This window comes from Centrocercus urophasianus, unplaced genomic scaffold, assembly GCF_019232065.1.
Source record: "Centrocercus urophasianus isolate 14NV4802_14NV808 unplaced genomic scaffold, USGS_Curo_1.0 seq_7, whole genome shotgun sequence".
NCBI lineage: Eukaryota > Metazoa > Chordata > Aves > Galliformes > Phasianidae > Centrocercus > Centrocercus urophasianus.
Window position 1 is genome coordinate 3,480,831 of NW_024885310.1, and position 16,425 is coordinate 3,497,255.

The following is a 16,425-nucleotide window of genomic DNA, read 5'->3' on the forward strand; positions in this document are numbered from 1 at the left end:
TGCTGTCCTCACAACAAGCCGTGAGAAGGCAGAATTGGGACGTGTGCCTGTACGTGGCTGCCCATTAGCTCAGCACGTGAGGCTGTGGCATGCCCAGCAGTACTGCCCAGCCCTGCTGGCTTCAAGTCATGCTACTGCAGAGCAGCAGCGTCTCTGCAGTCTGTCACTGCTATAATCAGCTACTTCCCTGCCAAATAGTTTGCAGAAAAAGAATGTGAAACCTGTGTGAGGTAATGAGGTTTAAATCCCTGCAAACTCGGGCTTGGTGATATCATTCAAACCCAGACAAGATGCTGCTCTGGTTTGAAAGTGCTGCTGGCACAAGGTCAGCAAAAATCTCTTTAACCCCTTCATTTTTAATTGATCTTGTTCAAGAGTGAGAGATGTTGGGAACAGTGCAGAGGAGCCTGGGGAGCCAGGGCACCAGCAAGAGAGCAGAGAAGCCGAGGAGGCATCAGCCCAGGCAAGCTGTGTGCTGGGCTGTGCTGTGTGGCAGAGATTGACTGTAGGCCATGTTTCCTAAAGCTCCAGTTACAAATTCTCTTGTGCTTTAAAATGCCAGTCATACCGAGGTGGTACAATAGCTTAATCCCACGGCGCAGGAGGATGGGAGGCTGTCTCAGCCTGTGCCCTGTTGGTGTCTGCTGCCTGAGTGCTCAGATGTGAGGGCTTTGATGTATTGGAGTTCACTTGGAGAAATAAGGGCTCAAATATAAAATGAGTTAACCTCTGACTTTAGTAAATATGGTATTTTAATGGAGATTTACTAAATCTTGTTCTGGAGGCTTTGGTACCTAAGTTAGTACATGCACTTAAGACAACAAAGTTCCTCAAAATAAGGGGTTGTGTCTGAGTGTCCACACCTGGGCACAGGAAAGCAGCTTTGCCTACTCAGACCTGGGTTTTGGCCTGATGGATGTCGAAAATTAAATATAAGAACTTTTTGAAAAAGCCAAGCTAGTTACATGGTTTTTATATTCTTAATTGTGTTTTTGCAAGATAGAGATTAATTAGTTTTGCCAGCCAAACTGGAATGCTTAATAATGTATGCAGAATATATTCCCGCTATTCTAAAATAGTTTCTAAGTGATTTGTTTTTTTCTGCTTCCCTGTAGATTAAAGCAAAAAATTATGACAAAGTGGAAAAGGTGAGTCCTATTAATATATGCCATATAACTCTATAGCAAGAACAAGTAGCTTGTGATTCAGCTAACGAGATTGAAAAAAAAAAAGAGAGCTGCCATTGATTGTGTTGTTGAAAATACAGATACGAAGTTTCAATAACATAGACTTTGTTGTAAGCAAACTGTAATTAGTAAGTTAGTAGAGGAATCTCTCTGCTTAATTCTCTCCAGTTTCCTTGCATAGCATAAAGGTGCTTTTGTCAAAGGATGAGTAGTTTGCCTCATTATTTCTTAAATTTCAGTTATAAAGACAAAGGTTTTATTTCGTAGTGCATAGTGTTAAAAGTAGAAGCTTAACGTTTTTGGAATCCTGATCACGTCTTCTTGATGTATTGAACAGTTATTTCAGCGATGCCTTATGAAGGTTTTACACATTGATTTATGGAAATGTTACCTTTCCTATGTACGTGAAACCAAGGGGAAGCTGCCTAGTTACAAGTAAGTTGACAGCGCTGCTCTGAATTATTCGTGTTATGTGAATCTTCACTTAATTTTGGAGGAAGGGGTGGGAGGAACTGCGGAACTGCCGGGGGGCTTTGCAGTAGAGTGGGGTTTGCGGGTAATGCTATTTAATCTGCACTTTGGAAACACCTTCTTTAGAGTTTCTTTCATTGAGCTTGGTGAGTGAAATTACTTCTCAGTCTGGGTCTGGGTGGAGAGGTGGGACAGCAGCAGGGGAGCAGCCAGAGCAGCCGTGCGTTCCCCACACCAGAGGCTGGTGCTTGGGCTGACCTGCAATGCACCTCTTCCTCAGTCGCAGGCTGCACTGTTCTCCCCCCTCTTCTCTGCCCTGTTCAGGGTCTCCACGACTTTCAACGTTGCTTCCACTTGAGGTGCTACATTGGAATAATAAATCATGTATTAGAGCGAGCTTGGGAAGGCCTACCGAGCATAAAAAAATCAAGGTGTCAAAACTAGGGGGTCTGTTAGTTTTCATCTCTTATCATTATTGCATTTTGCTCGTTTATTATCCCCTGAACAGTCCGATGCTTTTCTTCCTGCTTGAGGTTTCAAGAAATATCAGTAACTTTCGGCATTCTATGAACTGTTTCTTTCCCAGCCCACCATAATCTCTGTATCCTACAGCAATCTAGATGGTCACTGATCCATTAACAAAAAGAAATAGACTTCTATTTTTTAAAAGACTGTTTTGAAATAATTTTTAAGAAGTATTTTCCTCTTCTACCCTATATCTTTTTTCCCATTTAACTTTCCTCTATTATTCCTGATAACATGGACAAAAAAATTAGGGAAGTAATGAAAAATATTTGAGGAAAGGAAACAAAAGATAGTGGAAGGGTAAAAGCTGTTTTCATTGGAAATTGGGCAAGGAAAAAATTCTGTGAACATCTTCAATTTTGGGAAAATCACTTTGATTTTGAGGGGGGTAGGAGATCTTATGAAAGATTCTGGCTGGGTTCCACATGTGAAGCTGCTCCTCATTGTCCCAGGTTTGATGTTGCCAGGGAGCTACAAGGTTTGGGAGTTTTGAGAGAGGAAAGGAAACCACGGGTACATCTGCTGGGTACGAGCCTGTAGACAGCAGTTCTATCTTCTCCACTTCCTCTGCAGTTTGTGTGCTTGGATTCCCACGTTCTTAAGGAGGGGGTCTCGGGAACCATTAATGTGCTACAAACGGCTTTCTTTTAAACAAAAATCTATATACAGAATTGAAAGATGTCCCAGTGCAAAGTTCTGCTCTCAGCTGTTGCGTGATGCTTTTTATTCCTCAAGGTTTGCTTAGACTTTGCTGCACGAAAGAATGCAGAATAAAGAATTTTTTAAAATACTGAAGAATTGCCCTTTGGTCTTTGTGGTTTGTTCTTTTCCTCAGAGAAAAAATGGCTCAGGCTTATGATTTTGCTCTGGATAAGATTGGCATGGAAATCATGTCATACCAGGTATGTTTCTGCTATGAAAACACATCTTATTTCTAAGTTGATATCAAGTACAGTTAAACGCTGATTTCATCATATGTACTATTTTTTCTTGAATAGATCTGGGTGGATTACATCAATTTTTTGAAGGGCGTGTAAGTACCTTGAAAGATTTTTTTCTTTTTTTTTTTAAAGTCAATATAATGTCAATGTTCATACCAGATATGATCTGTTACAGCTGACATTAATCTCTCTCCCCAACATTTAGAGAAGCTGTAGGATCTTATGCAGAAAACCAGAGGATAACAGCTGTCCGCAGGGTGTACCAGCGTGGGTGTGTGAATCCAATGATTAACATAGAGCAGCTCTGGAGAGATTATAACAAATACGAAGAGGTAATCAAAAGCTTAACACTTGTTTGTGACTTAAAGATATAATAATCTTATAATCAGGTACAGTGCCCAAAATTGGGTCCACTAAATTAGGTGCAAGAGATGATAGGTACTCTGCAAAGAGGCCCTTCTGTACCGTGATGGTGGTCAGACACTGGAGCAGGCTTCTCAGGGAGGTGGTTGGTGCCCCGTGCCTGTCAGAGTTCAGATAACAACCTCAGGAGCACGCTGTACCTTCTGGTCAGCCCTGAGGTGGTCAGGCTGTTGTCGTGGTGAGCTTTGAAGGGCCCTTCCAGCACAACTGCTGTCAATGTCACACTGTCACACTAAGCACAGTAGTGCATGGTGGGTATGACGGCATTTGGCTGTGATGGTTTGGATTTCCTCTGCAGTATTAAGTTGCACGTTCTCAAGTGCATACAAAATGCTCTTCACCGTTACAGCATTGACTCAGGTGAGTCTGCTGCCCCACTGCCGTCAGCAACGTCCTCGCTGTCCTCAGCTCAATGACCCGGAGGCTGATCAGTAGCTTTCATAAACACTTCTGGTAACAGCTTGTTAACCTGCCCCGGTCACACAGGTGGGAGTGCTGAACTGGGAGTCGATGCCTCTGTGCTCAGCACTGCTGGGCAGGCACGTTCCCACAGCACCCACCTACATCCCATACTGCACCCATATTGCATCGGTCAGCCATATGCTGTAGAGGGAAGAAGGGACCGTTTCTCCTTGTTTCTGACTACACACCAGTTGTAGGACTGGTGACAGGAGGGCCACCATGTTTAGCTGGCAGGAGTGCCTCCTGGCATCCATAGCCCTGAGCGTGTCCTGCAGTAGCCTGGTGCTGCACTCATGGCAGCCACTTGAGAAGAACCAAACAATCTGCCCTCTGTGCTGGAAAATACTCCATCCCACTGCCAACAGTCTCCCTGTAAACTTTTGTCTCTTCCCCATCCATGCTGTAAATGAAAACTATTGCCACTTGTTCCTACCACTTCCATTGGTACACAGAATGCTGTCAGAATGGACAGTCAGAATGTCAGAACGCCTGGCCTGTGTTTATTCTGTGTCTTCTTGGTGAGGCGAGGAGGGCAGGGCAGCTGTACAGACAGCACTGCTCATCTGAGGGGAAACCACTGCTGCAGCAACAGCCCAGTGAAAGAGATTGGTGTGCAGCTCCTAGCACCAAAGGTTACTGGGTGTTTGCTGCAGCTAAAACATGCTTGAGTAAAAGCCCTCAACTTGCCCCCTGGCTCAGTCGGTAGCAACTGGGTAGCAGTGCAGTGTCAGCTGCATGGGGTGCTGCTGGGTTTATGTTCTGTGGCTGTCCCAGATCTCTCAGCAAGAGGCCAGCTGGTGCCCACGGCATGTTGGTAACCAGCTCAGATGCCTCTTTGGAACAGGACTAAAACTGTGTTGTTTCCTCAAAATCCTGCCAAGCACTTCAGGAAGATCAACCCTGACCCAGGCCTGGGCAAAAGGGCATTGCCTGTCCTGCCATCAGAGCCGCTCTGTTGGGTAGGTGCTCCTGGGACCCCATAGCTTGGCCCGCATCCCCATGGTGTGAGCTGTGCTGTGGGGCAGCACCATGCCCTCAGCAAGCAACTGTCTGGCTGGGCATTGTGCCGGGCACTTGTGGGTCTCACAGAGGGACAGCTATGGCCATCCAGTGCTTCAGGAACGGGGCAGGAGGGAGAGCAGTGAGATTTGACTTGTCCAGGGAAGCTGAACGGTTCCTATGCTGTCCTCACCTTCATCTGGTAGACAGCACACAGCAGCTGGGCAGGGAACCACGGCTCTGTGCATAGGCATTGACCACGATTTAAAAGGAAAATTCTAATTTGCAAACACATTCATGCTTCTGCTTTCTCCCTCATCTGATTTATGTAAAGCTCATTGTGTTTTGAAGGCCGTGGTAAGATTAAAAATGTACTGAGATGTTTCAGGTCACCTAAATTTTAGCATTGAATTTGTTCCCTTGCAAATAAGTTCTTGCCCTTGTGTGAAACGGGCTCTTTCTGTATGAAATGAGATTTGGCAATTCCACGTTGAGCCAGTATATTACCAATTCTATGTTACCAATTCCCTTGTTTTGCCCTTCTGCAGGGAATCAATATTCACTTAGCGAAGAAGATGATTGAAGACAGGAGTAGAGACTACATGAATGCACGACGTGTAGCAAAGGTACAAACTTCTGATAGGCTTTGATTCCATTCCACAAACGGGCATTACGCATGCTTCTCACTTGAACAGAAAGTGCACGTTAAGGCATTAAGCTTGGCACGCTGCAATACTCATATCAGTTTCATAAAGCAAGTTTTTAATATGCTTAGATCTGCTGTTCAAAGCATCATTTCTGTTCCAGGAATATGAGACAGTCATGAAGGGGCTGGACCGCAATGCCCCCTCTGTCCCCCCCCAGAACACCCCGCAGGAGGCTCAGCAGGTGGACATGTGGAAGAAGTACATCCAGTGGGAGAAGAGCAATCCTCTGCGTACAGAGGATCAGACTCTCATCACAAAAAGAGGTAATTAGGTACCACTGTAGGATATGAAGGGTTCTATTTCTTAGCTCCATTGACGGTCTCTGGGGTAAATAATAATGTTTTAGCATTCAGGGATTGTGGTGTAGCAGAAGTTGGTCAAGCTTTTTCTTTCCGTTCTTGAATTGTGTGGATGTATTTTTTTTCTTTGAGCCTGTTTAGTTTTTGCTGAAGGCAGGCTGAAAGCAATGTGTAGATTTGGGGTATGGCGCGATGGCTGTGTGCCACCAAACTTGGGAGCTGTGGATCGCAGCCTGACCTTATGGCTGCCATTCCTGAATGAGTTCTGCTTCCTGCTCTGAGGAGGAGGCGGGTTGTAGCTGCTGGTTGTGATTCATCAAGTTCCAATGATGTAAAAACTGCAATTGTGATCATTCCGTTCAAAGCCCGTTCGTATTAATAGTTTCTAATTTAATCACTGTTTTCTGTATGTCATTGTGCAAGGTAGTTCTATTTCTGCAATAATATACAAGGAATATTTCTTACATTTTTCCCCCTAGTTATGTTTGCCTATGAGCAATGCCTTTTGGTTCTGGGACATCACCCAGATATCTGGTATGAAGCTGCACAGTATCTTGAGCAATCTAGTAAGCTGCTAGCTGAAAAAGGGGTAAGGAGAATGCTGATAGCTTTTTTATTTTCTTATTTAATTGCTTTTACACGGTGTACTGTTGTTAATGTTTTCTCAAATAATATCCAAGGGGGGAGTGAAAAATCTCGAGCATCTTAAGTTGTATCACATTCAGAATTTTAAATTTGGATGTTTTAATTTAAAAAAAAAAAACAAAAACCACCCTGCATCTGGGATGATAAGAATTAAGAAAAACTGTTGTAGTGTTGTCTGGTTTTAGGTTGGGGTTTGTTTTCTTGTGAGGTTTTCTTTGACATCTGACTCCTTCAGTACTGGGGAGATGAGTGACTCCTGCTTGGAGTGTGATGAGGGCGCTCAGTGGAACTTGTTGTGCAGAGAAGAGAATCCATGGGCAGGCCGCAGGCATTGAACAATTATCACATTTATTTTATAACAGGACATGAACAATGCTAAACTTTTCAGCGATGAGGCTGCCAATATTTATGAGAGAGCCATCAGCACTTTACTAAAGAAGAATATGCTTCTCTATTTTGCATATGCAGATTATGAAGAGGTGAGCAAAAAGCGATGTCGTGCCATAAACGCAAAGCCATCTCCCTTCAGTACTGCCGTGTTTTTGAAACACACCAAATACACAGGCATTCTGAACATTTAACTAACTGATTCTTCTGACTTTAATCCCATCCAATGTTTCTGAGACTAAGCTGACAAAATGAGGAGGGAAAAAAAGCATAGTTTTAATTGTTTTGAAAATGTAATGTCTCTCCGCTTAACTCCATTTTTCAAACAACTGTGAAAGTGAAACTGGTTAGTTTACATTTACCAGAGCATCAGTTTCTTCACTTACGAAATAGAGTAGGAGAGCATCTTTTCTGTCTAATTCTTGGAGGCTGAATTTTTCCTTGGCTATCACGGTGTTACACAGACTCGACGAGTGATGCCTGACACTGGTTGGTTTTGCACATGAGCCATCAGGAATGAAGACGACGTCCCATTGATCAGCTGAGGTCTCACACATCTGCAGTTGGGTGCATTGTGCCTGCTTACTGTAACTTGAGTTTCTGCAGGAAGATCTGGGGCATAAAAGCAAACCAATCTTCACCTTTAAAGAAAAAGCCTCCCTTGGCTTTCAGGGCAGCCTCGAGCATCCAAAGCATACCAGCTATTAAAGTTTTTCAGTGTTGCACAACGCAGCATGGAGGGCTGCAGTTGGCAGCAAACAGAATGGGATTCTTTGAAATGTGTAGGTTTGGAAGTGAAGATGGTGATTTTCATATTTGCTGTGCAAGTTACTTTTCGTTGGAGAGGAAGGAAATTGTCTTCTTGGCCCGAACACCTAAAATGGCCATTCTGCTGCACTATTACTAAATTAGATTGCAGGTCTCTATGAAAAGCACACTAGGAAAAACAGAATGGGGAAATGAAAGGTGGACGTATATTGTTTTCAACTGAGGAAAAAAGGAAACAAAACTCTTTTTTTTCTCCTTCATACTGATTTTTGCATCCCCACAGGTGGTCTGTAGCAGAATTACTAAGCAGTCTGTATTTTTGTTTATGTGCTTTAGAGTCGAATGAAGTATGAGAAGGTGCACAGCATATATAACCGGCTCTTGGCTATTGAGGACATTGATCCCACTCTGGTAAGGTGATCTCCTGTATTGAGTTCTTCCACATTTGCATTTCTACCTGAGTGCACCCACCACACGGGGAAGTGCTGACGTGAGGTCTTTGGGTCACAAGAAGAGCTGAGCAGGTGGAGATGGCAGAACTGGATTAGGATTGCAGCTGGTTTGGTAACTGCAGGCTGCCAGCCATCCAGACGCACCAAGTCACGCACACGTTTGCTCTCTGTGTCTTTTGGAGAATCTCTTAAAAGAAGTTATGAAGGTGTCACGTTTTATAAAAAGCTCATAAAGAATTGGTGCACGTTTTTTGCTGGTTCAGCTGAAATTTCCCTTTGCCTCCCCTTTACAGATTAAAAGCACGTCGCTTTTGCCTGTTGCCTTCCCTAGAGAAATATATTCTTCTGTGTAAAAATAAGCTTGCAGATAAAATTGTAGTTCACCACGTAGTTGTTAAGGTGTGTTGCTGTGCATCTATTTTTGTTGTGCCGTAACAGCATTGTTCCTAGTGTCAGCTGTGCTGGCACAGAGCAAATAGGCTGCAAGCTAACCTGCCCTCAACAGATGCCTTGGTTTGTAAATAGGTGTGACAAAGCAGGAGAGAAGTAAAAAGGTCTGAGGTCTAAAATTAAGCCGGTGGGTGCAAGAGGAAAGGTATCCATTTACTGGCATATTCTATTCATTAAACAAAGATTACAAAGCTTTCCTTATATGCTCCTCTGAGAAGGCACAGGCCAGCCCCTCCCACAGGAGGAATGCAGGTGTTTGTGATCTAATTGTGAGCGGAGGAAGAAATGCAAATCACAAATTAGCCCATGAATTAGATAGCACATTCTTGAGGTTCTGATCAGGTATGGCTATTTGCAGACAGCATGACCTGTGTCTTGGCTTCCATAAAAAAGAGTAAGAGGTTTTCATGGGCTTTTTGCCTCTGCTTTAGCCCTATGGGTGTCTTCACTTAGTGGAAAATTGTTGTTTTTACAGTAAATCCTCTTTCTCAGAAGGTACAAGCTTATGGAAATTACACTCGTCTAAGTCCCCTGCCTTGAGAAATGTGTGTTTTAACTATTTTCACTCTGGGCAATTGGTCTTAGGTATTTTCCATTTTTTAAATTCATATGTGGATAATTTTGCCTTGTTGTTTTTAGCATAGCAACGCAGAGGCAGAACACAGTCTTGTTTGTTTCCAATACACCTTGTTAGCTGTAATTTGTGAGTAAGGATTCTTTCAAGCAGAGCTACAAACTGCATATCCTAGCACTCTTTGTTATCACTGAAGGTAACGCTAATATGCTCTTTTGTAGGTTTACATCCAATATATGAAATTTGCACGGCGAGCAGAAGGCATAAAATCTGGAAGAATGATATTTAAAAAGGCCAGAGAGGACACCCGGACCCGCCACCACGTCTACGTTACTGCAGCTTTAATGGAGTATTACTGCAGTAAGGTAATTACAGGTGCTTGGTTTGGTCCTGAAGCAGCATGGGACAGCGTGCGTCTCACTGAAGCTGATGGCTTTTTCTTTTTAATGTTTGCAGGATAAATCTGTGGCCTTTAAGATTTTTGAGCTTGGGCTGAAAAAATACGGAGACATTCCAGAATATGTACTGGCATATATCGACTACCTGTCTCACCTTAATGGTAAGCTTCACGCACTGAGGTGCCTGAGGAAGCATTGGGCTGTGTCCTCTGTGAGCTGAGCAGAGGTAGAGCTTTCTTCTGCCACCTGTAAGCATAAGTATATATATATTTTTGAGTCAGAGTGTCAGTAATTTTGTAATAGCTGTAGGTCTCTGTGAATAAATGCAAGGCCTTTCTGTAGATCTCCATCACAGTGAGCTGGCTGCTCATTCACAAGTGAGAACTTTTGGTCTAATAACTGTGGAGGAATATACAACAGAGCCCAGTTAAAAGTTGCTGAGATAAGCCATTGTGGTAATTAAAGAAAGCTGAGGAAAAAAAAGCAGTTATCCTGAATAAATGGCAAGCAATTGTGCTGTTACTAAAGAACCTCTATGGGGACAAGTGTATTGTGACAACAAAAAGAAATTTGCAAATAGCAAATTCACAGTAGAATCTAATGCTGTTATATTGTTGTATGCATGTTCAGGTCTTGTTCTCATTACTGAAAAACAAATCAAGGTATCAGAATGTCAGTCTTTAGTGCAGTGTCCACACCAAAATGAGCTGTATTTTACTCAGTATAATTTTTATTTTTTATTTTTTCCTCCTGTTTTTAAAGAGGACAACAACACAAGGGTTTTGTTTGAGCGTGTTTTAACTTCAGGGAGCCTCCCACCTGAGAAATCGGGGTAAGTTTGCAAAAGATGCTTTGCTACACTGAAAAGCCACTTTCAACTACAAGTAGCACAAAGTAACGAGGGAAAAAGAGAGAATTAGCTACAGATATTCCTTCCCCCCTTAATGCTGTCTAAAATAGCAGCAACCAGACAGATTTGTGCAGGTTCCTATCCTGCTCACAGTGACGGCCATTCACTTGTTGATTTTTAAAACCTTGTTGACATGGAATTGTGAGGGAGAAAGTGCAAGATCCTGCTGCGTGGTAAGCACTCAATAGTTTTAGCAGCTTACGCCACCTACCACTCAGTGGTGCTTCAGGTAGGTGAGGAAAGGGAGCTGACGATGTCTTTCAGGTGAGGAGAATGCTGAACTGTGCCCAAGCAACCAAAATAAAACTATGAATGAACCAAAAAAGGCACAGATTAACCACTCACTGGCACATTTTCATTGCTGCTGTTTAAATTTATTCTCTGCAGAATAGTTACTAGACCTTTTGTGTCCCAGGTGTTCACCGTTATTATTACTGTCAGATACAGGCATCAAAACTAAGAAATCAATTTTTGCCCTGCTGTGTGTGGTCGTTCTACATTTCCCTTAAAAGAAAGGGAAAAAACAAACAAACAACAAAACAGATTTAAAAGCAGTATCTTCTTCAAAGGTGAACTCCAAAGTGGAAGTTGAACCATGTCCAGAAGTATGGTCAGACGTTGCTCAAGTTAGACATGAGGTTTTGCACAAACCTGAGTTGCAAAGGAGCACAGCACTCATCCAGTTCAATCCCCTGCCATGTGCAGGTCGCCAACCAGCAGACCAGGCTGCCCAGAGCCACATCCAGCCTGGCCTTGAATGCCTGCAGGGATGGGGCATCCACAGCCTCCTTGGGCAACCTGTTCCTTTCCTTTTCATGACAGAGTCTATTGCAGAGATGAGCTGAGTGTATGGTGACTCAAGTCCTCTACTACTAAAAGCTTTTACCAAAATACGTGAGGCGCTGGGATAGTAATGGATGCTACAGATCAAAATTAATAAATGCTAGAGATGGCAATGTGTTCCCTGATTTACCTCATGAGCATCTCTCATCTTGAGATTTTATAATTTGGATTTTTTTCTCCTTCAGTAACTGTCTATCTGTTCTTTTACAGGGAAATCTGGGCTCGGTTTCTAGCTTTTGAAAGCAACATTGGTGACCTTGCCAGTATCCTCAAAGTTGAAAAACGGAGGTTTACAGCATTCAAGGAAGAATACGAGGGTAAAGAAACAGCTCTGCTTGTAGACAGGTATAAGTTCATGGACTTGTACCCTTGCTCTGCAAGTGAGCTTAAGGCTCTTGGTTATAAGGTAAGTAAGTGGGTAATGCCTCCTTTTACTGTTACTGGTTTCAGTCATAGCAAACTTGAGCGGTTCCTTCTTTAGCACTTGTTTTTTTTCCTGGTAGAATCTTCCTCCTTTGTTTCAATTGTAAATGATAATTAAAGTGCTTCAGTGCCGCTTTTTGGAATTTAAATTTGAGGCCAGAAGCCTGTGCCTAGTGGTCTCCCATCACATTTCTGACCACATCTATTTAAGTGGTGCATGAGTCCCCTGCCAGTCCATAGAGCTTTGGAAGTCGGTAAGATGGGAGTTGAGTGTTAATAGACTGCCAGAGGCAGAAACAGCTCTGCTGGAGAAACTGCTCTTTCCCTTATATAAGTAGGAGCAGAACCTTCAGCTCCTATCTCCAAACAAGTGCCTCAACTTCCATTTATTTCTTATATAGATAAGTGGTTTCTGAGAAGAAAAAAAGGTCAGTGAAGTTAGCAAAACAGCCCAACTGTTGGGCTTCACAATCTTAAAGTGATCTGATAGCTGGGAACGAGTCATAGTGAGCCACTGAATGTTTTTGTCTTAAAGCATTGCAACAGAGATATTTTGAAGTCACAGGTGTGTTTGAGAGAGCGTAGGTCTGAGGTGTACCTAAGACTATTCAGGCCAGGGGCTGGTTTGGTTTCTTGTGACATACCATAATAGAATCACTTGAAGTGATGCACGTGAACTGCCATACAATTCATTTATTTTCCAGCTAGAGCAAGCTAGAGAATGAAATGAGGGAGAAATGGTCATTGTGAAGCTTAATGGTCTGCACCTGTTCACCTAAATCTCAACCTAAAAATGGTGCCATTCAAAAATGCTAAATACGGCTCCATTCTGAAACAAAACCACGTGTTTCCATTCCCAGCTGAACAGTCCCACTGTAGGACTGCAGTGTGTGATGACAATATGCAAGCTTTACCCAGATGGTCTTCTAAGAGGGCAGCTGTTGTTGTCATTATGATAAAGCGAGAAGAAATGAGTGGTCCAGAGAGATGTTTTGTTCTGCAGTTTAGACAACGTGGTAATGTTAAGTTCAGTGCTGTCTTGTTGGCTCTCACAGGATGTCTCCCGTGCCAAGCTGGCAGCTATAATCCCAGACCCTGTGGTCGCGCCGTCCATTGTGCCTGTTCTCAAAGATGAAGTTGACAGAAAACCCGAATATCCCAAACCAGACACCCAGCAGATGATTCCATTTCAGCCACGACACTTAGCACGTAAGTCAGAAGTTCAGTCCGCGGTGGCCGTGGTTTACCCAGCAACAGGCTATTAGCTGGGGTACTCAGCAAACCTAATCACACAGACTGCCTCAGTCACACAGATCTGTTCTTAAATGTTAGGCTTTGCTTAAGTGGAGTGCTAAGGGTATGCGTGTATGTTTTACCCACATCTAAGGTCACATGAAAATAAGTGCAAGTAGATTTTGTGTCTGGCAAGTGGTAATAACCTGTTGCATACACTGCTCATAGACTTTAGGTCAGTAACTCAACCATATGTAATTAGGCAAAAGTAACAGAGTAGTAATTATCTGCACCTAATAATAGAGCTGTTAAAGCAATACAAGGCTTGCTGTCTTGCACTGGATTCACATACTTTTTCTTCCCACAGCTCCAGGTTTACATCCTGTACCAGGAGGTGTATTTCCTGTTCCACCAGCAGCTGTCGTCCTAATGAAGCTCCTGCCACCTCCTATTTGTTTTCAGGTGAGCTCTGAAAGCTTAAATTTGTAGAAGTTGTTCTAATTTGACAGAACCACATTATATACGAACTCTATTTGAAATATCTCTTTTTTGTTTTATTTTTTTTTTTAAACAAAACAGGGTCCCTTTGTTCAAGTGGATGAGCTCATGGAGATATTTAGAAGATGCAAACTGCCAGACAGTAAGTCAAGTTGTTTGTTCACTCTGCCGTCTGTGGTAGTGCGTATGATTCGCTTTACATATGGATATTACTGTCTAAAACACAGGCCTCCTGTATAGCTGCAGATGTATAATTATTATTTAAGAGCATATTGTTGAGTTGGCTGTGGTTGTAGGCTGGGATCAATCTAGAGACGTTTGTTCAACTGTGCAGGAAATCAACATGAAGTTAAAAAAAAAAAAAGCTGAAAATCACCAGCTGCTGCTTCAGTAACATTTCGGTGGTAAACATTAAAAGAAAGTAAGGTTTTCAGAACACCCCTTCAAAGAAGCAGGCAGTACATGTAGCAGCATAATAACTGTAATTAATTAAATTACAAATTTGCAGCGTGGTTACGGATCACCTAGCAGCAAGATATTAAGGAAATGCTAAATGCATTTAGCAAACTTCGTTAGAGAAAATTCCAAGTCTTTGGTCATCTGACTTTGTGCCTTGGTCGACGTAACTCTGCCTGCACACTGAAGCAGTGCTTGAGAACAATTCCAGAACAATGTTTTCTTAGCTCCTACAATGAAGGTAGAGTTCTGGCATGTACAAAGAGGACAGGTCTGTACGCTGGGCTTCCATGGGAGATGACTCACGTGGTGCTTTTCATTCCTCTGCTGGCTGAAGAAGCAAATGATCAAAGAGAAAGCTAGGATTTGCTTTCCGTTAGAGGGAAAATAAAACTCCTACTTAAATTATATACGGTATTTTGGAAGTTTTCTCTGTTCTTAACCAGAAACTGGCTTGCTGTGCATACTTGCTGCTGAGTCATGAACTAGGGCTAGCATTGCCCCAGTAGGCCCTGCTATTTTATTAAGCTTCCAAGCTGACCTCAGTATGTGGATGTGGAGCTCGAGCTGATGCAGCAGCATTTACTTCATAAGCAGTGCCTGCAACAGCTCCAAGTTTTAGACAGTTGAGACTTAATTCTTCAGATGTTTGCTTGCACTGTTCTGCAGATGTTATGTTCCTGAAAGCTCCAGAATGACTGTGTCTTGGTGTCCCCGCTGGCATGATTATTAATTTTTATTCCAAAAGCATGATTGTAACTGTACTCAGCTTTGCTGAAACAGCTTTCTAATCACAAATTTAATCTCTTTCTCAAGCTGTTGATGAAGCTGTACGGATAATTACCGGAGGCCTACCTGAAATAGCTGTGGAAGGCAATGGACCTGTGGAAAACAATGCTATGCTCAATAAGGCTGTCAAGAGATCAAACGAGGATTCTGACGACGATGAGGAGAAAGGCTCAGTAGTTCCCCCTGTACACGACATTTACAGAGCACGACAACAAAAGAGAATCCGGTGAAACAAGCTTGGAGTTCTACTGTGACAAGGACTTGCGTTGAGTTTGTCAGTCTCTTAAATGTAACGCATTTAAAAGGGACAGATGCAAAGAAAAAAAAATCTTGAAAATGGTTTTGTTACTGTGGTGCCTCTCTTCTGTATGGTTCTTGACCCAAAAACAGACAGAACAATCTTAGAATGTGCTCTGAACAAAACTAGGTTTTCAGAACCAAAAGTGCAAAATGTCTAACTGCATTTTGTTCGAGGGTGTTCACATCTACCACTTGAAATCTTGTGGGTTTTCAGCAGTTTTATTTTAAAAACTGGATGGCTTATAATTGTGAAGCATTTTTAATTCACATTTTCTGGAAGACAGTTGTTCTCAGCTTTGTCCATGTAGTGTCCTGCCTTACTGGTCGTTTTTATTTATGGCAGAATGTTTGGAATCTGTTTTGTAGTTGAAAGTGGGAGAAAACATTCCTTTAAAATAAAAGGATATCGATAACATCATGCCTCATTCTGCTTTTATTCAAACACAACAAATTACTTTTTAAATACTACTCAGCAACTTTGAAAGCAATGTTACCAAGAATTAAAACCATCACAGGAAATTGATCAGAGCGTACATACAGGAATTAGCTTTCTGTTCAGTTTCTCTAGAGGAAACAGTATTCCTTTACTTTGAATTCCAGGACTGTTTAAAGAAGTTACCAATGTAACACAGACCAGTTACAGGTCTGTAATGTGGGCTGGCCAGGAGTACTAGCCACTGCAGCCTGTTCCTGGACACCTGCATTAGTCCTCCACTTAACTTGCACATGATTAAGTGTTAATATATTAGCCACTGAGGTTAACTGGTTACTTTTAAACGAGCTCATAAAAAAAGAAAAGCCATATGAACTTTTGAAGCAGTTACTATATATACTTTAGATTTTAACTTGTAATGGACTATTCAGGACTGTGCTCTCCTGAGACTGTAAGAACACCCACGATGGACAGGGAATTCAGGTACCCAGACAAGCTGAAGGACATTCCCACCACCAGCAGTAGAGATAACTGTAGGTCATTGCTCCTATCTACCAGAAAGAAAAGATGGAACAGCGCATGTATGAATACTGACATAGAGGTAAGGTACAGCAGCCATATCAATCCTACCTTTTTTTTTTTTGCTCTGTCACTTAATTACATCTGCCTATTGCTTTTAAAGACAATGCAGAGAAACTATTATTTGTCACTGATAATCATTAAACAGTGACCAGGGAAAAGTCACTAATGTGAGTTTTTGTGGGAACCTCTTACAGTCTCTTTTAGATCTTTTCCAGTTGCCAGGCCTACAGAAGCTTAAAGAAACAGAGGCACTCCAGGTTTCCAGTGTGT

The 16,425-nt window shown here is 42.4% G+C and overlaps 1 protein-coding gene across 1 annotated transcript in view; it reads left to right on the forward strand.

The window, feature by feature from the left end:
• Nucleotides 1–15,555, forward strand: part of CSTF3 (cleavage stimulation factor subunit 3) — a 43,761-nt gene extending 28,206 nt beyond the window's left edge. The window contains exons 4-21 of the mRNA XM_042837209.1: nucleotides 1,116–1,148; nucleotides 1,525–1,622; nucleotides 3,019–3,085; nucleotides 3,182–3,216; nucleotides 3,330–3,456; nucleotides 5,557–5,634; nucleotides 5,816–5,978; nucleotides 6,494–6,603; nucleotides 7,022–7,138; nucleotides 8,151–8,225; nucleotides 9,512–9,655; nucleotides 9,747–9,849; nucleotides 10,451–10,520; nucleotides 11,652–11,847; nucleotides 12,920–13,073; nucleotides 13,465–13,559; nucleotides 13,677–13,737; nucleotides 14,868–15,555. Coding sequence (XP_042693143.1) covers nucleotides 1,116–1,148; nucleotides 1,525–1,622; nucleotides 3,019–3,085; nucleotides 3,182–3,216; nucleotides 3,330–3,456; nucleotides 5,557–5,634; nucleotides 5,816–5,978; nucleotides 6,494–6,603; nucleotides 7,022–7,138; nucleotides 8,151–8,225; nucleotides 9,512–9,655; nucleotides 9,747–9,849; nucleotides 10,451–10,520; nucleotides 11,652–11,847; nucleotides 12,920–13,073; nucleotides 13,465–13,559; nucleotides 13,677–13,737; nucleotides 14,868–15,070 — 1,929 coding nt within the window. The 3' untranslated portion in view covers nucleotides 15,071–15,555. The remainder of the gene's footprint in view (nucleotides 1–1,115; nucleotides 1,149–1,524; nucleotides 1,623–3,018; nucleotides 3,086–3,181; nucleotides 3,217–3,329; nucleotides 3,457–5,556; nucleotides 5,635–5,815; nucleotides 5,979–6,493; nucleotides 6,604–7,021; nucleotides 7,139–8,150; nucleotides 8,226–9,511; nucleotides 9,656–9,746; nucleotides 9,850–10,450; nucleotides 10,521–11,651; nucleotides 11,848–12,919; nucleotides 13,074–13,464; nucleotides 13,560–13,676; nucleotides 13,738–14,867) is intronic.
• The last annotated feature ends 870 nt before the right edge of the window (nucleotides 15,556–16,425 follow it).